This window comes from Lemur catta, chromosome 3 (assembly GCF_020740605.2).
Source record: "Lemur catta isolate mLemCat1 chromosome 3, mLemCat1.pri, whole genome shotgun sequence".
Taxonomy (NCBI): domain Eukaryota; kingdom Metazoa; phylum Chordata; class Mammalia; order Primates; family Lemuridae; genus Lemur; species Lemur catta.
In genome coordinates, this window is record NC_059130.1 from 84,122,157 (window position 1) to 84,143,317 (window position 21,161).

General features: G+C 45.6%; 1 protein-coding gene across 1 annotated transcript in view; it reads left to right on the forward strand.

Moving 5' to 3' along the window:
* The window catches only part of PLPP3 (phospholipid phosphatase 3), a 79,068-nt gene that overhangs the window by 45,596 nt on the left and 12,311 nt on the right, over positions 1-21,161 (forward strand). Inside the window, exons 3-5 of the mRNA XM_045547927.1 lie at positions 6,328-6,608; positions 7,004-7,061; positions 17,416-17,592. Of these exons, the coding sequence (XP_045403883.1) occupies positions 6,328-6,608; positions 7,004-7,061; positions 17,416-17,592 (516 nt within the window). The remainder of the gene's footprint in view (positions 1-6,327; positions 6,609-7,003; positions 7,062-17,415; positions 17,593-21,161) is intronic.

The window sequence follows — 21,161 nt, forward strand, 5'->3', positions numbered from 1 at the left end:
TGAATAAACAGAGTAAAAAGGAGTAGACAAAGTTACAGTAGGAAAAGAAGATTGTGGCAAGATTGTGAAGGTCCTTCAATGCTAAAGAATTTTTACTTCAATTAATTGACGAGAGATATATGAGAGTATTTTAAGGTGGCTTGGTCAATTTCCTAACCAAGATAAGGATGAGGCCTGAACCACAGTGGTGACCATGCAAGGGGAATAGAGAGAAAAAGATGGATGTGAGAGACCTTGCAAAAGTAGGATGAACAATGGGATCAGGTGCAGGAAGGGGTCTAAGATTCCACATCTCTGCAGTTATATACCTAGTGGCATCTTGAGTAGAAATAGAGGGAAGAGAAGTGAAGTTTGGGCAGGAGTTGGAATGAGTGTGATCTTAGACTTGGTTAGTTTGGCATGCGGATAACATCAGTTTGATTTTGAGTTGGGAGATTTAATGGAAGATTGGAATAGGGCTGATGGGGTAAGAGGTAGGGTGGAGAGAGAGAGAGATGCCCTTTTGGGGGTCATCTTCAGAGAGGTAATCACTGAAGCTATCAAAGCAGCTGAGATCACAGCAGAATGCCAGGGACATAACCCTAAGGAAAACTCACATTTATTGGGTAGAAGCCAGATAAGCAACCACTACAAGAAGGAGAAAAGTGTTTAGAAAAAGAAAGAAAAACATGGTGGTGCCCAGGAAATTCAGTGTCAAAAAAGAGTAAGAGCTTGGCAGTAGGCCTTGCTGTAGCAAGAAGAGCCAGGAGATTCCTGCATGGACTGGCAGGGCTGACCATCTAGGAGGCCCATGGTTCTGAGTCCCTGACTTTTGGGAAAATGATGCTTCATGCTTCAGACTGTCTTCTTTATAAGCCTTGTGGGCACAGGGTGCCCACTGCTGATTTCAACCATAAATAGCTCCTGTGGGCTCTCTCTGGCTTCTTTGCTGTCCATGTTCTGTTTAATAGATAGTGGAGTTTTGACTTATCCATAAAGCCCAGACACTCCACTGGTGGCCTTGGACAGATCTATGTCCTTGTTACCTTTTCTATGAAGCCCTGATCTCCTGCATAAGAGGCTGAAGATACCCAGGTGAGAGAAGAATCAAAGGTTAACTTTCTAATCAATTATATCTAGTCACTAAAGATACCGTACTCTTTTGTAGTAGTTGGAGCATTCAGCTCCAGAGAAAATACAGCCATACTTCTGTCTCCATCCTTAGAAATAGGACCCAGGTACGTTACATTTTTCCTTTCCCTTGGGACTGAGACATAAACTGAGAAAAATGATTCTCCCTTCATGATTCTCCATCATCAAATGTTTATTGAATGAATCTCTTCTGGGCAGAAAGAAGTTCACCAACCCACATAACTGAGATGTGAAAGAACAACTTGGCCCTCTGACTAGCAAGGACTTAGATGTCCAGGGACTTACAAGATCACAGGACCTTACTGGGTATTCTCTATACACCTGTCTTGCTGGAGACATAGATACTGCTGCCTGCTGGGACTTCTAAGAAAAAGCCAGCTTGATGCCATCGGGAAAAGCACGGGAATTAGGATGAGGAGGTCCAGGCTTCAGTGATGATCTTGTCACTGCCTAATTTTTGATCTAGCTTGATTCACTGGCCTCTCTGGCCTTCACCATATTCATTTATAAGTGTTGCTAACAATTTAGGAATTCATAGTATGTTGTGAGAAGCACACAGCATGGTGGGTATGAAAGTGCTTTGTAAGCTGTCAAATGCTGTGCTAATATTACTATTAAAGCAGATCAGAATATAGGGAAGTTTGTCCTTCAGACTTAGCAGGGGAAGAAGATGAGTTCTCAGTCTCTAAAAGAAGGATTATTGAGACACTAAGTGCAAAAATATTACTTTTCTTGGGATAATTTGTAAATAATAGAGTGGAATGTTAAAAATAACACAGAACAGTACAACAGGGTTGTCCTTTCTGCATTGGGTTTAGACTTCCCTTCCGTTTTATTCCCCTGAAAAAGACATCCTAGATAAAGTGGTCAAAACCAACATCATCCATCCACACATTTTCTGGTTCTCCCTTGGTGGGGGTGGCACTTTCCAGACTCTTCCATTTGGAATGTTCTCTTCTAAGGCCCTCTTTTTGGAAAATATTTTGGAAGAGATACTCTCTACAAAGTATGCTTTAGTTTTTGTTTTTGTTTTTCCCTTTCTCCTATGGAAAGAGAAAAGAATTTAACTTTTGCAGCGCTCTCCTGGTGGGTGCGAGGCATTTGGCATATCCCCTTATTGAATTCCCTGGCAATCCTGCTAGGTAGGTATTCTTGATCTTATTTTATAGGTGAGTACATCTAAGCCCAGAAAGGTAGTCACTTGCCTAAAGTAATAGACAGGATTATGCTTTTTGTGCTTCTTTCACCACCCCCTGCTCTGTCCTTTCCCAAAAGTCCATCCTAATGTGTTTTCATCTTTTCTCTCCAGAACAGTTTAATATTTATGGAAATGTGTGGACAGCTGAGCTCTTTTTCACCAGAAAGACAAGAAGAGGAGCTTTCTTGCAGTTGGAGACAACCTCCCTCCAAACTGCAGCCATTCGTGGGCAAGGACTGATCCCTTTCTGTCCCCTTGTAGCTTAATTGCAATGCTTTCCCATTTTATTAGTTTCCAGATTCTGTGCCAAGTGCTTTAAAAGGCAGGTAGGGGAGAATTCTCCTCTGCTTGCCTGGCAGCTTGCCATGGCCCCCAGAATCTATTGCTTGCTGCTGCAGAAAGGGATCAACACTGAAGGCATTTTTCTCAGCAGTGAAATTTACATATCAGAACCTTGCTGACTGAGGCAGAAATGAGGGCTCCAGGGGCAGGAGTCTGGGGCTGGGGACAGAGCCTTTGTAGGGGGAGGGGGAGGGAAGAGCTTATTTTATTACCCAGGAATAAAAACATTGTGAGTAATGAATAAAGTCCGAAAGCAGTAAATCTGGGACTCCAGAGTTAGGTGTGTAACGTGTCGGAGAACAATTTAAGCCTTCGTCTCTTCTGTGGATGTGAGGTATTCCGGCTGCCTTTCACAGCCCGAATTTCATTAAATGGCCTTTTAAGGGTTAGGATTACAAGAAGCCAAGTCCGGCTGGTTCATAATGATGATTTATGGCTGTGTTGTCGACTCTCCAACCCTTCTGTACAAAGGGATAGAGAAAATACATAATTTGTTGCTCATTAACTCCAAAATCTGTCAGGGCTGCCCCAGAAGCCATGTGGTCCTGGAGTCATGTGTCTGCTAAATGGCTTCAGCCTGGCCCTCTCCTTAAAAATCTGCAATTGCTATTTTACAGTGGAAATACAGAAATAATAAAATTATCTCAGTGGAGTCTGCTGTGGGTCTTTGAACGCGAGACTCAGAATACCTGGGCTTTATTCTTAATTAACTCTGTCACTGACCAGCGTCAGATTCTTCAGATAAGTCACCACTTCCCAGAGCCTTAGTATTTCCAGCTGTAGAATGGACATGTCTTCTTCATAAAGAAGATGAAATGAAACTAAAGTGCAAAAGAAATGTAAGTGATGGTTGCCATTATGTGCATTATTAGGAATTTGAGGTACCATAAAATGTTCTCCTTACCTCTTTGTCTTCCCCTGAGAGGAAGAAGTATTTTAATTTGCAATTTATTCTCTTAAGACCATGGCACTGAAAATGGAAATTTTAGAAGGATGGGATGTTATAGTTGAAGAGTCCATGAATTGTAATAAACCCCCTTCTCTCTCTCTAAAGTGACAGAAGCAGAGAGGTGACTCATCTGAGATTAATCAGTAAATTCGTGGGAAAGATGCAGATTTCCAGTGGAAACCCAGGCATTCTTTATCTTAGCATCAAACAGGAAATTGTGCTGATTGATGCTCAAGCTGAGCCTGTTTCTTAATCTGTGGTTCAGGGAACTCAGGAGCAACCCAAGGGCGAGGATTTTGCCTGGGCCTTGGTTCTGCTCTTTGCAGGTGGTATCATCTTCCAGGGAGTAACTTTCCTCTGTTCTTGCTTATTACGTTTGGCTGGTTGGCAGGCTGGTGGTGGAAGTAGCACAGGAGAATCAAGAATAAATGTCATTGCAATTATGCAGTAATAAATCATGGAGTCTAATACATTCATTCTGCAAACAGAGAACCAACTTATTCCCAATTCACTCAGTGAGCAGGGACTCGAACCCTGGCCGCTTGACTCCTGGTTCAGTGTTCTTCCCCCTGCATATAAAGTCACATGAGTATGATTTATAAATAAAGAAGAATAAGAAAGCGTAAAAGAACATGGTTGTGGTAATAAACATCTGGAACTTGTTTGCCTGAAAGGTTACATAGGGTAAAAGTATAAACAGGTTCAAGAGGGGAATTAGATCATGAATGCAGGAAAGAATGCTGGGCAGAGAGTCAGTACACCTGGGTCTAATCTTCAGATGTGAGTTAATTTGGACCTAAGTTGCTTCCATGTATAATGGCCCCTTTCATTAATGACTTGCCATGCTTCTCGGGTTTTAATCTCTACAACGTGTTATCAAAGAGCTCTTGGTAATGTTTAGGGGATATTTCCAATTTTACAATAGTCCGAGGACTACTGTCCTGCTCCCTTTCATTCATTTGTTCCTCCAACCAATAGTCTCTGAGCACCTATGCAAGGTCGGTCAGATATTAGTTCTGTTCTCTCAGGGACTGGCTAAGCCAGGATGCTGGCTAGACTGGCCTTTGACCACGTCCCTGTGATATAGACTCATACTCAATATGGTCTGGGAAAACAAAGTGTAGCACTTACAGATGTCAAGCATTTGTAAACAGAGTCCCAGTGTAAACGCTGGCAGTGGTAGTAGTGTTCTCACTCTTACACCTACTCATCCCGGTGTTTCCGTCCTACATGACTGTCCCTCCCCCAACTTTGGAGCCCTTGAAGACCTTGATCAGGCCCCGTGCCTTGATGCCTTCCCCCACTGGTAAAGAGTAACGGGAGCCTTTGCAAAGGAGTGTCCGGATATGTCTGTCTATTGCTTCCCTTGTGGTCATGAACATGCCCTCTGCTCTCTGCAAGGGCAAGGGTGGCTCTGCATCCTGCCCCAAGAGGAAGTGTGAAAGGAACTTTTGTGGTGAGTGATGAGTTGACCATCACTGTCCTCAGGCTGCGGTTGCAACCAGGAAGGGGCCAGGGCTGTGGCCTTAGACAAGGGCAGCAGGCTGTGGCTGGACATCGCGAAGGTGGAATCCATCCTCTGCTGCAGAGACACATCACAGGCGTTGACCTTGCAGAGCACCAGCAGGCCCCCATTCTTAACCTAAAGCCAGGCAGTTGCAGGCGAGGGACTTCCTCTCTGAGGCTCAGTGTATCCATCTCTTGGTTGTCGAGAGGATTTCATGAGATGAAGAATATGAAAGCAATGCCTGGTATACAATAGGTAATCAATAATTGGTAGCTTTTTAAAATTTTTTGTAGTGATAAATCTCCCCTAAGCATCAAGTCGTAGACATAGGGTATGAAAGTCAAGACTCACTCACTGTCCTTTAGGATTTAACAAGACAACACAGGCTGACTTGAGGGAACTCAAAGACACTGAAGGGTGTCACATGAAAAGTTTCTTAGTTTTTAGACTGGTGTTCTACTCATCATACCATACTTCTAAAAACTAAAATAAAAGCATCACTTCTATGACCCAGGTCATTTCCCGTTCATGTTATCACATTTAAACCAACAGCTCTGCCAAGGCAAGTGGCCTCCTTTCATAAAGAGGGAGGTTGAAGCTTGGAGAGGTTAGGTTATTGCTGAAGGACGCCGGCGAGGTGGCAGAGCCTGGGCTCTCCAGGACGCGGCCATGGTGTGTTCACCCCTTCACACGGAAGCCCCCACCATGACACGATGTTGACATGACGGCTGAGGCACTTAGTAGAGTCAGATCATTGTTGGGGATTCTTTACCCCGAACCCCAGAATCCAAGATTTGCTCAGACCCGTCCGACCCCCTGACATCCTGGCCACCCTTAACCACGTTCATGATTCTTCATCTAACATTTTTTTCTACAGCTAAGTCTTTATTTGTTGCTCTCTTAAAAAAAAAAAAAAAAAAAACTACATATAAATATATTTCATTGTATAGTTTTTCTGTTACAAAGGTTTTATGTGGCCATACCGGACTGTAAGAAATAAAGCAATCATTTTAGAACTGTTGATCTTTCCCCTTGTGCCTATTTGTGTCTGTGCACTTTCTGAATAGAATTTGCCATTTTATGGATTATAACCTGAAGTTAAATACTGAATATTCCGCTATGTCATTAGATATCCTTCCCAGCATCCATTTTGATGATGAGTCTCGATACTGCCTGATTTCCCTCTCGGATTCCTTGCAGATCATCACAGGGGAATTCTACCGGATCTATTACCTGAAGGAGAAGTCCCGGTCAACCATCCAGAATCCCTACGTGGCCGCCCTCTATAAGCAGGTGGGCTGCTTCCTCTTCGGCTGCGCCATCAGCCAGTCTTTCACAGACATTGCCAAAGTGTCCATAGGGCGCCTGCGTCCCCACTTCTTGAGCGTCTGCAACCCTGATTTCAGCCAGATCAACTGCTCCGAGGGCTACATTCAGAACTACAGGTGCAGAGGCGATGATAGCAAAGTCCAGGAAGCCAGGTGAGACACACCTCCCCGAGGCCAAAGCAGGCAGCCCTTTGGTGCAGTACGGTTCAGGGAGCACTCACGAGTGGGGCTCTGGTGTAGGTGGGTGAGTAAGGCATAGTCCCCATTCTTGAGGAACTCACAGTAAAATGATTGAGACAGTTATGTAAATAAATAAGTATGATATAGCATTGGTAAGACCATTCATTCATTCATTCTTTTGTTTATTCATGAATTCATGGATGCCTGCTATGTTCCAGGCATGTGTCCAAAGCACTACCACGGATGCAAAAATGAACAAGACACAGTGCCTGCTCTCAAGGTTACAGTCTAGGGAGGGGAGACAGACGGACAAGTGTGTATCAGGGATGTGAATATGGCCCTTTCATGGCCCTCTCTTGCTCTTGCAGGAAGTCCTTCTTCTCTGGCCATGCCTCCTTCTCCATGTACACTATGCTGTATTTGGTGGTAAGTACCTTCCCTCCGATTCTGGTGGGGTCCAGCCCCAGCTTAAACTTCTGATCTCAGCCCTGAGACTAGTTAAGGACAGACTTCACTGTGGAATCCTTGAAAAAGTTAGCTAGGAAAGTTAGGTTTCATTCTGAGCTCTGCCACTGCCTTAGCACAGGTTGCTTTACTTTCCAGGAATTTTCCCATTTTTCAAATAAAAATGGCATTTGCCATGGCTGCTTGATAAGGATTGTGCCCCCTTTTATGAAATTATAAAGTGAGAAAGACACTTGTATAATATTTGATGGTACAAGCACTGTTTTCTGAAAACCGATGAACTCACTCGATTCTTAGAGTAACCTTATAAGTAATATTATCTCTATTATGGGAAAAGATTACTAAGCATGGTTCAGAGAATTCAAGTGAACTGCCAAAATTTACATGTGCACCAGAACTGTTGCTCAAATCCAAGCCTTCTGATCGAATGTTTCGCAGTGTTCACCATGTCAGTCTTCCTTCATATTCTCCTGATGAAAGGATGTTAGGGATTATCACTACCTGACTACTTAGAGTGATCTTGAGTTTTGTGAAATACTTGTGCATTCACGAGGACATGTGACCTCATAACAACACTGTGAAGTATGAAATCCATGTCCCCGTTTCTCGGATCCAGAGACCAAGGCCCGGTGAGCTTCAGCAGCATGTTTATTGTCCTTCAACTAGTGGTGGAACCATGGTGTGATTGCCATGTCGCCCTTCCCATGGCCGCGTCTGCTCTGATTCCCTGGAGATGCTTGGATAGTGTGGGTGAAGGGCCCGCTCCCCTCCAGCTGCCAGGCAGACAGTGGGCTGGTCTGTTTTTCTTTGTCAGTTAAATACGGGCTTCCCTGCCTTTCCTCTCCCCTTGCATGAGGTCCCTGTGCCAGGGCACTTCCTGCTTTCGGCTGCTTTGATGGGAGTTCAGAGTGAGAAGGTGCCCAGAGGTCAGACATAGCTCAGAGGAGCATAAGCTGTTTGGAAAAAGAACATTTTGATTTCAACGTATTTTAAAAAACATAATTAGGAATTGGAAAAAAACAACAGAGAGGTTGTTTTGTTTTGGTTTTTTCCTAACCTTTTCCAAGTTTGGAGGCCTCTGGGCTTCCCGTTGCCTAGGATGCAGAGCTGAAAGGTGGGCCCCAGCCTATGACAACACTAAACATGGATTTTATTTATTCATAAATAGCACCTCCCTTCATTCTTCATTTTTTTTTGTGTGTGTGTGTGGTTATTTTTGTTTTGTTCTTAGAAAGAATAATTTAGCAAAGATATTTAGGTTCCTGCTCCATGTGTATATTTTACCCAGGGCTGGAAGCAATTTTAAAAATGTAATTTCAGTATTCTGTAAAGGTGCTTGGAGAAGTTGGGTATGTGTTCATTTCTTTCATGTCCCTTCGTTTTATTCCGAGAGAAAAATACTGGATTATTTTGACTCCAGCACCGTGCACTGTGTCCTTCACAGCTGCCCGAGAGGTGAGGGTGTTAGCGAGTCGTGGGTGCCTTTTGTGTGCCGGGCACTGTGTCCGGATTATGCGAGGACATTTCCCTCTCGGTACCTGATGAGATGTGTTTTGATTATCTGATTTGCAAATGCAAACAAACAAACAAACAAACCCATATCTAAAAATGAAGACACAAAAGTGCTACAGTCAGTAAGAGGTGGAAAAGGTATTTGAACGCACTAGTGTTTGTGATTTGAACATGTTTTCTTCATTGTACTGCACCACAAAAAAATGAAAACAAAAACAAACCTCTTCAGGATAAACTTAAAGAATATAACCTCTTGGCCCTAATTTCAATGTCACTTGGAGGGGGCCTGCCTTTCTCTTTCTGCTTTAATGGTTGAGAGGTCCCCTGCCCCCTCCAACCACACCATCACCTCTCTACCAGCTGTGGTTACAGCCAGAAACCTCTGCGGGGTGACGGGTGAATAGTAGATTTTGATTGAAGGTTTGTTTGCATCTCTCTGAGGGAGGAAAAATTATAGTGCCTTCCTGTTGCTAAAAGGAAGGAAGGGAAGAAAGGAAGGGAGGAAAAAAAGAGAGAGAGGAAAGGAAGGGAGAAGGAGAAAAAGAAGAACCTTCTTAATCCTTCATCTCCTAAGCATATTATTACACCCCACGCCACCACCCTGTCATGCACATACCCACACCTTTGGAACTCTGACACAAACGGACATTCAACATTCACAGCTCGTAGACACCCACGTGTATATACACACAACATATATATATATATATATATATATATATATATATATATATACACACACACACACACACAGCTCTATTTTTAGCTCTAAGGTTATCTTGCCCTAAAACAACTCTGAAAATAAGAGCTAAAAAAATGCAAACAGTGCTCTTTGCCAGGGCTTGTTTCTATGTGATATTACAGTGAAATCCCAGCCCTTGTAATGTCCAATTTGCAAACTTTCTAAAGGAAATTTGAAGAACACCCCTGCTCCCGCCAGAGGAGGTGGGAAATCCTGCAGCCTGTCCAAGAAGCCCTTAGACCCTCCCCCAGTGCTTTTATGTTGGGCTTCAGGAAGTGCTGGAGTTGGCGAATGGTTTCTGCCCACCCACCCCCCAACCCCGCACCCTGTGCTTTTGTTCACGCAGCCTGTGATTCACAGCTTCCCCAGAGTGCTGGGGAGAACCACACTGGAGCCAGCTGGCCATAGCATTGCCCCCTCTTGCCTTTAGAATCAGACTGATGTGGAATCAAACCTGGCCATGTCCATTACTGGCTATGGAACCATGAGTGGGTCACTTAGCTTTAGAGCCTCAGTTTACTCATCTGTAAAGTGGCGATGAGCATGTCTATTTGGCAGAGTTGTTGCCGCTTTTCCTCTCTGGACCCCATTTTACTCATCTCTCAAATGAAAGAGTGGGATTACACGGTGTCTGTTTATCTCTCAATCTCTATATCTCTATTTGAAAGAAGTTTGAACTTGCCAAAGTGCTGGAAAGAAAGATAAGAAACCATCAGGGACAAACTTACGCCACATTACCATCGAGTTCAAAGAGAGCGGCAGACCCGAAGCACCAGCCATCTACGCTCCAGGACTTTCGGTGACAGCCACGTCTAGAGCCTACACGGCTTTGAAGGGCACCCCATATTGGGATTCATTCGCAAAATGCTTAGCTTGGAAAAACCATGCCCCAAATGCCAATATCTCTGGGCACAGAAGCTTAAGGATAAGGTTTAGGCTTGTTAGAGATTAATGCAAATTCTAAACAACAGCAACAAAAACCCCACAGCATATATAAGCATAAACTGTGCTTTCTACCTCTGAGTCCTGGCCTCAACCCCAGAGGCCCACATCTGGATTGGCCCTCTACCTCCCTGGTCAGGGATTGAGGATGACGTGGTTGTCTGGATAAAATGCCGACACCAGGACAGGTACCAATTCATGTAGCGCACCTGGTGTCTCCTCTGTTGTGCCAGGTGCTCTGCTATCTTCTGGGGATACTGAGACGAATCAGATGTGGGCCTGTGCACGTCTGCTCAAGGAACTCACGTGTGCATTCAGCCTGTATTCAGCAAATGTTTAGTGAGTGAGTCTTACGCATCAAGATAAGGGGCGGAGGGCGGGGCATGTGGTGATTAGTAAGGCATGGTCGCAGCCCTTGGGGGATTCCGTCCAGAGCAGCAGCAAATGATGATAAGAGTCTGGTACATGGTACAACAGGGAGAAGGGGATGTATAGGTTATCAAAGATACTCAAAATTGTGGCCCCCAAGCTAACCTGGAGTGGAAGGTGGCAGAAGCCAGGGAAGGCTCCCAGTAGAGTCAGTCACAGGAGGATGGAGGAGATGTGCTCAGGGGAAAGGGAGGATGGTGACCTGGAGAAGTGCAGGCATTCAGTTCAGCACAGCTTGCGTGGCTGGTGGGAAGCAGGAGCAGAGGGCACCCCTGAGAGTGGAAAAGACCTTTGGGATCATGAGCCCAGCTCCTCATTTTGCAACTCAGATTAGGCAGCAGCCAGTTTGTGTCAAGGCCTCTCCTTGGCTGCTGTGCCCCCAGGAATCTGCACCTTGCCCCCTCACCTTCTTTAGGTCACTCTTCCAAGCAGTCTTCCCTGACCACCCTGTTTAAAATGACAGCCTCCTCCTCTGATACTATGCCCCCTGGCCCCCTTTGCAGCCTTACTTTTCCCGCCAATTTCTCACCCTCTGACATACTATACATTCATTTGCTCGTTTGTTTATTTCCCTCAACTAAATGGTAAATTCCTTGGGGCGGGGAGGGATTTTTTTTGTCTTTTGATTCACTACTTACCGGATCCCACTTCCCAAAACAATGCCTGATACTTAGTAAGTATGCAATGAATATTTGATGAATGAATGAAACTCTGACGTTCCCAGGCCATGCTCCTTTCCATTCCAATTGGAATTATTTTTGTCTTGTCATCACTGACTATAGATCATTAAGGGTCTGTGTGGTGGAGGGAAGATCTTTGCGGCCTTTTTACTGACCTCTTTACCTATTGACTCTTTACTGTGCTGTCCCATGAGAACTGTTTATATGTCAGAGGGTTTGCTGGGTGCCAAGGAAACAGGGAAGTGGCTGTACTCTGACAGCCATGTTCTCCGGGCTGTGCTTGTTAGTCATTGAGGTTTTGTTCCACATGTTTGGCATCCCAGAGCCTGGGGTCTGGTACACCCGCAAGGCATACCCACAGATCGTCTGTGGAAACCCCTTGCAGGAACAAGGCTGTTGTTTCCAAGGGGAATAAACCACTGGACCAGATGTTTGTCCCCTTTCCTCCCTAGCTCATTCACTCCCCCATGCACATGTCCACCCATTTCTGAGAACCCATTTTGTGCCAGACCCCGTGTGAACACCTGGGGACCACAAAAGAGCTCAAAATTTTGTGTGGAAAGCCAGAAAAATAAACAGTTGCAAAAACAGTTGGATACATTCTCTGCTTAGAGATGGGCCGAGGGGACGGAGCACAGAGAAAGTGGCTGTCACCTTTATTATGAGAGGTACTGGGTCAGTTCACAGAGCCCCCTCCGCTTAAGATCGGGTCGGAGATTCTGCTACTCCCTTACAAAAGCTGTACGCCTGCGTTGCAGACGTGGGCGTTTATAAAAGTGTGTGACAGGTGAATTAGAGGAGCCTGAAGTTCCAGTTGTCCCCTAGAGGTTGTCCTTTAGTGTAGAGCCCTCAACTCGCTTCTCTTCTCCAAAGACAGAGGTCCAGTACCAAAGACCAAGACTGAGTGCAATGCAATAATCCCCCAAGGAAACCGGGTGGTTCTGTGGTTTGAGTGTGGACTCAGAGGCAAACTTACTATCTGTAAACCCTGGCTCTCTGTTACCTTGAGCAAGTGACACGGCTTTTTTTAGCCATGGTTTTGTCCAGCTCTGCTCACCCTTTTCTTCATCTGTAGAATGGGCACGATGGTGTCCACCTCACAGGATTATTGTGACAATGGCAGGTAATGTCATCTAAAGCACCTAGCATAGTATCCAGAACAGTGGCAATTTTTTTTCCTCCCTCATAGTGACAGAAGACAAGATTCGATGCGTTTTTCTTCTAAAAAAAGGAGGAGAAAAGTCAATCAAAAATTCTTTTTCTTCTGAAAGTTGTTCAACGACTTTCCAGAGAGAGGTTCTGGGTCTACTCCATGTCTGGGAGCCACCAGGCACATGAACCAGAGCCAAATGGGAGCCCTGGAGGAGATTAGAGGAGGGAGAAAGTTTCTCGCTGTGGGTGTCAGGAATCTGGACTGGCTTCCAGGAAGAGGGTAGGCAGGGACATAAGGAAGGACAAAAGCCTCCTTTTCACTCTTAGCAGGGCTGTCCCAAGAGCAATGGAAATGAAGTGAGAGGACAGTGCAGACCTGTTCCACCAGTATGCAAATCATGTAATGAGACACAAATGACTCAGCAAGAACACGCATGTGACTCACACATACATCTGACTCTGCTAGCTCAGACCATAGGAGCGGGCTCACGTTCAGTCGGACCTTTCTAAGGAGGTTTTGTTGGAATTCCATAGGACCCTAGTTTTGAAGCTAGGACCAGGAAGGAGAAGAGAATTCCACTTAGGGTGTGAGTGCCACATGCCAGGGACTTTCAGGTACTTCGTTTGGGGGAGGGGAGGCAGACATACACTGTCCTATTGTAATCTTTATCATATCCACAATCAACAGTTTTATTTTAGCAATTGGAAACCAAATCCTAGTACAAGAAAAGGACTTTAAGATTATACTCTTTGTTAGTGAAGGAGCTTATTCATATCTGTGTCTTTCATAGAGTCTTGAAGATAATAGATGTGTTTAAAAAAAAACAAATCTCTTTACGTTATATACGAGAAAACAGAAATTCAGAAAAGCAGAGTAACTTGTCCAGGGCCATATACCTGGTATGTAGCAGAGAAAAGATTCCAATCTAGTTGCTCTGACTGCAAATCAGACACTTTCTGCATTGTCACAGTGATGCTTGGGAAGTGGGTTCCAAGGGCGGATTCTCAGATGGGGAAGTGAACACAGATTAGGCAGGATGCCAACAGCATCCTATATGTAAGGTCAAGGTGATTTTGGCTTTCTGGTTTGGTCCAGCTCTGCTCACCCTATTCCTAAGCACCTTTTTCAGGGTGTTTAGGACTTTGCTGAAACTCCTGCAGGTGTTCTAATGCTGGAAAAGTCTCCTTGGCCCTTTGAGTGGGAATGAGTGGAACCTCCAGAGTTACTCCTTGTCCCTAGGACCCAGAACGTACTTAGTGATCCAAGTGAGGCCCAAACCTCTGGCCTGGAGCAGCTCATGTGAACTGGGCTCTGAACTGGCAAAATCCACTCCATTTAGCAGTGAGATTGGTGTGGGTTGGAGGGGGTTATTAGATCCTTTGATCAGCCTCAAAGCCTGTTGCCACCAGCTTACACCCAAATCAGATGTAGCCACTGGGCAGAAGGTCATTGTGCAATCTCAGTCTTTAGCAACTTGGTTTGGTGATATCGCCATGGTCATTGAGTAAATCTCATTTACCAAGGCAAAAGGGTAACCTAGATTTCTCGAGAGTGTCTTGAGTGCTCATCCTATGGCAGACAGGGTCTTCCGTGTTGCCTCCTTTGGTCCTGGCATCCCTGAGAAGGAGATACTATTCTGCCTATTTTACAGATAAGGAGACTTGGAGATGTTAAGTGACCACATAACTACTGAGTGGCAGAGCCAGGACTGGAATCAGGGCTGTCTCGCCGCAAAATGCACTTTCCTATTGTACTGCTTTCCCCTGAATCCCCAGCTGTAGACACCAATCCGACCTGGAGGTGTTCCTCCTCAAACGTGTTAGTTACTGGTGGGTGTCTGGGAGCAAGCTCTCATCTGCTCACTGCAATTCCACGTCTGACCGCTTCCCAAAGGAATTCTTTTCCCAGGGCCGCCTGCTCCTTTCTCATTCATAAGCACTCCCTTCCTCCCTTCCTGGAGCTATTCTGATGACTGGTCTCTTCCTCTCTCCTCAAGTTCCTCTCCTGTATTTATTTTTTTCTTTCATTAAGCTCCAGCCTTAAGTATCTGAGTCAGTGAAGGGGAGATGTGAACCTTGTCCGGTTGGGAAACCCACCCTTCCTCTGCCCCACCCTGGTTTCCAAGGCCTGCAACCTAAAATCTGCATGCAGAGGGGCCAGGGCAAGGGTTGGAGGATTTGTAACAAGCATTTTCTAAGAAGCTGCAGATTTTTCAGTGGGGCAAATAAGAAAATCTTGAGACTACGAGGTCCAAATTATGAAAAGTGGTTAAAAAAATAAAATCACCTATTTATTGAGTAGCATGTTGTGCCATCCCCTTCATCTGGGTTTATCAACCAAGCCATCCCACACCCAGCCTGGAAGATAGTAGTTGTTACATTTATTTTGTATGCGAGAAACTGAGGCACAGTGAGGTTTTTCTTATTAAAACCTGTGCTCTTTCTCTTACCCACGTCACCCTGTCCACTGCCAAGAATAGGTGGAGGAAGGCCAGACCATAGTGGGCACACTGCAAATGGATGAGTCCCCATCCTTAAATTTGCCATTGTCCTAAAGACTTGTGTTGAGTTGGAGCTAGACCAACATCATCTCTGTCCCCACTCCCAAAAGCAAGGGACCTTTTGATCCAGGATTGCAGAGTCCACTGGTGGGTAATTTCAGCAGAAATGAGGGAGTAGCCTTTGGCCTATAGCTTTGGATTCAGTGACTTTGGTGTCGCCTATTCTGACCCAACCTTGCCTGCCTAGATCCCTTAAAAAACACCCAGGTTAGTTTTTTATGGTACTCAGTCCCTTGCTTAAAAGCATATAATTTTTCACCATTGCTTACAGTAACATTTTTCAACTGTGATTCAATTGGTAGGTGTTCTGTGAAAATAGTGATTAAAAGTCAAATAAGTCTTTTTTCCTGCAGGACTTCTCAGAGCCTTTAGTAATCTTATAAGCATTATGAGTGACAAAAATAAGGATTTAGTATAGAGCATTCACAAATCTTCTTTTTAATGACATTTAATATCCCATGTAATATTCCATGGAATCTGGTTTGGCAAAGACTGGCCTACTGAACAAAGGCCAAGTTCCTTTGACACCCAAGGCCCTTCGTGAACTGGCCCTTGCTGGACTCTGTAGCCCCATTTCTCATCACTTCCCCATACACCCTCTTCTCCTTTTATCCTGGACTATTGGAAGTTCTTGGGAACTTTGGTGGCAAGCCCCAAAGTCATAGCTCTGCCTGGAATATACACCCCTCACTACTGTCCCCTTAACTCCAGCAAACACCCATTCATCTTTAGGATTCAAGTCAAGCATCCCTTCCCCTTAGAAACTGACCCTTTTTAGGATGTCCATGGGAATCCAACTGAATTTACATATCAATTTCTGAATTTAAAAGTTGCGTGTTCTTATAAATAAAAATTCTAGCTTTCTTGCTATCCAAATTGTCCTTTGTGTCTGTCACTTTGTAAAGGTCCCATGTACTTCTTGGCAAGTCAATTATTATTTATTTAATCATATTTGCTATTATGATGACTTTGTCTCTTGTTTTAGATTTTTAACTATTATTTATAGATGAGAAAACCATTAAGTTTTTATCACTTGTTTAGCCACCACTAACATCAGTGTGATCTCTTACTAGTTTTTCGTTGTTCTTAGATTTTCCAATAATACATTTATATAATTTTAAAATGATTATGAAGTTGCTGCTGTTTTCCATGCCTAGCTTTTTTGAAATAGTTTTCCGAGTAGTTGAGGAGTCAGTCCTGGACGCTTTACGATGGCTAAGAGTGACTCCAGGATCGTCGACTCTTCCGTCTCCTCAAGACTGGCCGCTGGCTTGCTCTTTTCCTCACCCCCAAAAGAAGGTGTCCCTTTGTCTCAGGAAGGGCAGAGTCACGCCTTTGCCTCTGCACAGGGTCTATCTTTAGGCCATCGGCCCCCTCCCCTCCGCTGTCCTCCCCTTTCTCCTGCCGGCTGTGAGCGCTTTGATTTGTAGTGGGAAGTTCCTCCTGTCCCCTCGCCTCTTCCTCCTCACTTCCCAGGTTCCCACAGGAACCTGGGAAGTAGCTGGTGCCCAGAGGTTAGAGCGGAAACGGCAGCAAGATAACTCCGAGGGGACAATGCCCGGCTGACGTCATTTCAACTTCTTTGCTTCAGCCAGAGGTGTTTTTTTTTTCCATTTTTCTTCAGGTTACTCTTTGACACCACCCAGGCCACTGTCCGTCAACCTCTGCTTGAAAGTTCTCTGGCATTGTCTGGTTGGTTTATGTGTTTCCTTATATTTGAGTTCAAAATCCACAGTTCCAAGCAGTAACTCATTAGCTTGTCCTTCTTTTGAAAGAGAAGTATCTCTTTGTGAATCTCACAATAACTTCTCCTTGTGGTTGGGTATTTTATTACCGTGGCAATGCTGAGACGCCAGTAGTCTAGGGATTGTACAACCATAATCCCCAGCAAAACACCCCAATGTTGTTAAGTAAATTGTCATCAATTGTAAAAAAAAGAAACCTTTACTAATCCTGGTTATTATTCTGTCATTAGTTTCAATCAAGAAGATGATAAAAGGAAACTAACATTTATTAAGTGCCTACTATGTGCTAAGCAGTGTGCTGAGGCCATTTGCATGTACTATGTTGGTTGGCTCTCCCTAGTTTATCTCCTTAGATGAACTATTTTCTTATTTTTTTAGTCTGAGAACCAAAGCTGCATTTAAATAACTGGCTTAAAGGTCATGTGAAATTGAATGCCGCCCATGGTCTGCATAGTTCCATTTAGCAGAAATATAGCATGTGTCTGCCTGGGGTCTTCGTGTAGGTTAATGGGAAGTCACTTAGTGTTTATTCCTCTTGTCTCTTCCCTCCAGCTATACCTGCAGGCCCGCTTTACCTGGCGAGGTGCCCGCCTGCTCCGGCCCCTCCTGCAGTTCACCTTGATCATGATGGCCTTCTACACGGGACTGTCCCGCGTGTCAGACCACAAGCACCATCCCAGTGATGTCCTGGCAGGATTTGCCCAAGGAGCCCTGGTGGCCTGCTGCATAGTAAGTAGCATCTTGTCTTCAATTTGTAAGCAGAGCCCTGGGCTCTTGCTTGTTGCTCGTTAAATGTTTCTAGCTCAGTGACCAAAGCCAGGGAACCCTTGTTCCTGTTCTCTGCTTGGTATCTGAAGAGCCACCCTGCCCTAGGATCCCTACAGTAAAGTGAGAATAATTCCTGCTTCTTTGCAGTCTGTGAGTTTTGGTCCCATAGGTTCTGTAAATCCTCTTCTCTGTAAACACTGAAGGTTTGGGCTCACAGAATATTGCAGTTGGAAGAGATCTTAGATATTATCCAACTTGCTCATGTTGTAGATGAGGAAATGTGGGGAAGAAACTTGCCCAAGGTCACGTGTCAATGGAGTAGCAGATCTAAGTCTCCTGACTCATCGTGCTCACATGCTGCTTTGGTGGGCACTTAGTGTGCAGCAGAACTTCTCAGCTTCTTGGGAAACGTCTGCCCTTCCCTCTGTGACCTTTGGGGTGACTTGGTCAGACCCTAAACTGAGTGTCGGCTAGAGAAGGGGAGGTTGGCTGAACCCTAAGGCCTCTCTCCATCTGAAGGCCTCGCACAGCGAATCACAGGGTTCCCTTGAGACTGAACATGAGATGGGCCACATGCTGGCTGGTCCCAGATGGATGGGTTACCCTTTTACACATTTCATCCCTGACTCCCCGTAAAGGTGGGATAAGCCATTCTCCCTCTCTGTATCTCCATCAGTAAGCTCTTGCCTGCTGAAAGTTTTGAGGAGCTTAATCAGCAAAGATGACCGAGCACCTACTTTGATCCATTGTGCCTTCCTGGGCCCTACTCAGAGCAGCTCACGCTGGTCCCGCAGGAATCCCAGCACACAATAATGGCTGGATGTTTAAGCGCCACACATGGGGATCGTACTGTTGTTAGTATTATCCTTGCTCATTCACAGTAAGAATTATGAACAATAGAGAGATCTAAACCGGCTTCTTATCCTTTCCTGGTTTCTAAGCCTGGCTGCAGGCCTGTGTCTCCCTACCACAACCTCTTCCCCTCTGCTCTGTGATAGCAGTTACCACTCTGGATTGAAGTTATTGATGTGGCTCGCTTTAGGCTGCAAGTTCCTCGGGGGCAGGGACCATACGTAAGGTAGATAGATGTTATTCTTCCTGTCTTACCAAGGCCTCTCCGGGATCCTAGCTCAGAATAAGTAAATGTGTGTTTAATAAGCAAAAAGCTAGAATCAATGAATTGACCTGACCTTTCTTGAGAGCACTATAGGGATCATTGTCTGGAAGGCATAGGGATGAATGAGGCCAAGCCCTCGCTCCTAAGGAAATCCGCTTCTAGCGGTTTGCACAGCCGGGCCCAGCACAGGAGTGACAGTACAATGGGGGACTGCAATAGAGACGTGCGGGGGGCTTCAGCTGGCAGGCGAGGGCCTGACTCAGTGTGCAGCAACCGAGAAGAGGGAGATGGAGTTGCAGCCATCAGAGTGGGCACCACGAAGAAAGTAGCATCTGAACTGCCTGCCAGCCTGTGACACGGGAATCCTGGCCTAAGGGACTGGCTGTTTTGATGGCTTTCTTCATGGCTTGCTTTTTCTTTTCTTTTTGCTTTTATTAAGTAAAAGCCAGGAGGGAGAGAAATTGGGGGAGCAAACCGTTAATGAGAGCAGCTGTCACTGGCCAGCTTGTTCTCTGGTGCCTGGCCCTTTAATGTGAAGTGACAGTGGGGGATGGGTGTTTGCACTGAGGGGTAACCCTTTGCTGACTGTGCCCTTCTGAGCTTTGCTCTCAGCAGGAGGGCAGCTCCAGGGGGCCTGCTGTTGTGTCTCCTCCTTGGCGCCACTGCCCTAATTGGAGTCTCCTGCACCCCCAATTAAAAAAATTAAAAGGTGGGGGGATCCCTCCCAGCCTTCCTCTCTCCTATATCCTAGAGCACTGGCCATGAGCAATTAGGCAGAGTGTTTGGGAGGACCAAGGCCTGTTTTCAAGAAGTGAAATGAGGGGGTCTGACTTTTATCCTGCTTGGCTGTCACTGACTGTAGCAAGGGACAGGAATTTGGTCCAGGCACCGTGCTAGATGCTTTACCCATTGTCTCCTCTTAGCCACTTAATGCCATTTTCCTCTAGCCATTTTACAGATGGAGTAACTCGGGCTCAGAGAGATAACTTAAGTCAAGGTCAACAAGCTAGTAGACAGCTGCCCCCAAGATTCTAACCAACCTAAAGCTATGCCCTCTGCACTCTGCAAGGAGGGGAGGCCCCTGAAGTTGAAGGCCGGCTGGAGTTGACTGGAGGCAGAAGCTGCACAGACAGCTGCTCAGAGAGTATCATTTAAGTGTACACAGGGTCCTTCCCAATGCTTTGGGCTGATCCAGTTATTGCTTTGATTTTGAAAGCCTGTTTTGCAATGTAAAGATGGTTTGGAAAGGAGTGATAAATATTTTTCCCTGTCTTTGCCCACTCAGCTGTGAGCATGCAAGGGCAGGGACTCGATCGTATCACTTTTCTTCAAATACCTAACACTCAGCCTGGTGCACAGGAGGCCCATTGGCTTAGAATCCCAGCACTGGCAGGTTCATTTCACTGAATCCGTCAGGGAGGCCAGGGCAAGGAAGGGCCTGGAAGCTGTGGCTACTCAGCATAAAAGTTTGTGAATGCCCAGCTGGGAGAAAAGAAAGCAGTGTATCTTTTTCTTTTCTTTTCTTTTCTTTTTTTTTTTTGATTGTACAATCTCAGGATTCTGTTGTCTTGGGTTTGATTGTGAGGAAGACAGAAATAAAGTGCAGGATCCTGGACTGAGCCAGAGATGGGCTGGTCCCTGAGGAGGTGTGGGGAACCAAGAGGCCATGTGATGAGGACACTGGGTGCCCAGGAGAGGGAATTGTGAGGAGAATGAAGGGTGTCTGCCTCGTGGGTTTTTCCCCAAGTTGTGCGCGTAGCTCTCACACTCCGGGCGCGTAGCTCTCACACTCCGGGCAGGAGTCCATGGCCTCTGCTTTGCCTGTGCTGTGTAGCAGAACGTTCTCGCAAGAATCAAGGCTGGCTGCCCCAGGGAATCCTGGCAAAAGCCAGGTTCTCCCCTTACTCATGAACGTATGGCACAGAGACAGCAGCTGAGGTTAGGAGGCCTGGGAAAGAGGCACGACGTGGTACAAAAGCCACTGCATGGGGTGCCAAGATGCCCAGAATCCATTTCCCACTCTGCCAGATAATCTCCTGAGCCTCGCCTCTGTGGACTTCCTGTTAACTGAGGTGTAGCATTTGCTGACATTTATTGCGAGCTCCGTCACTCGAAGAGAAGGCAGAGCAGCTGGAGTTGAGCCCCGGCAGCCTGACACGGAGCCTGTGCTCCAAGACCCAGGCTTCTGAGGGCCTCATCTCTGGACAGCTCCTTACCTGCCACCAGGTGTGCTGGACCTCTCCATATTTTCCAACAGCCTGCGTGCTTATCTCAGATACCTGTCTCCCTTCCATGGGGCGCAGCTCCAGTTTCACCTCGTCTCTGATGAAACCTAGTATTAGTTGCCTCTGCTGTAATAAATCACCACAAACCTAGTGGCTTAAAACAACACAAAGTTTTCTTAACAGTTATG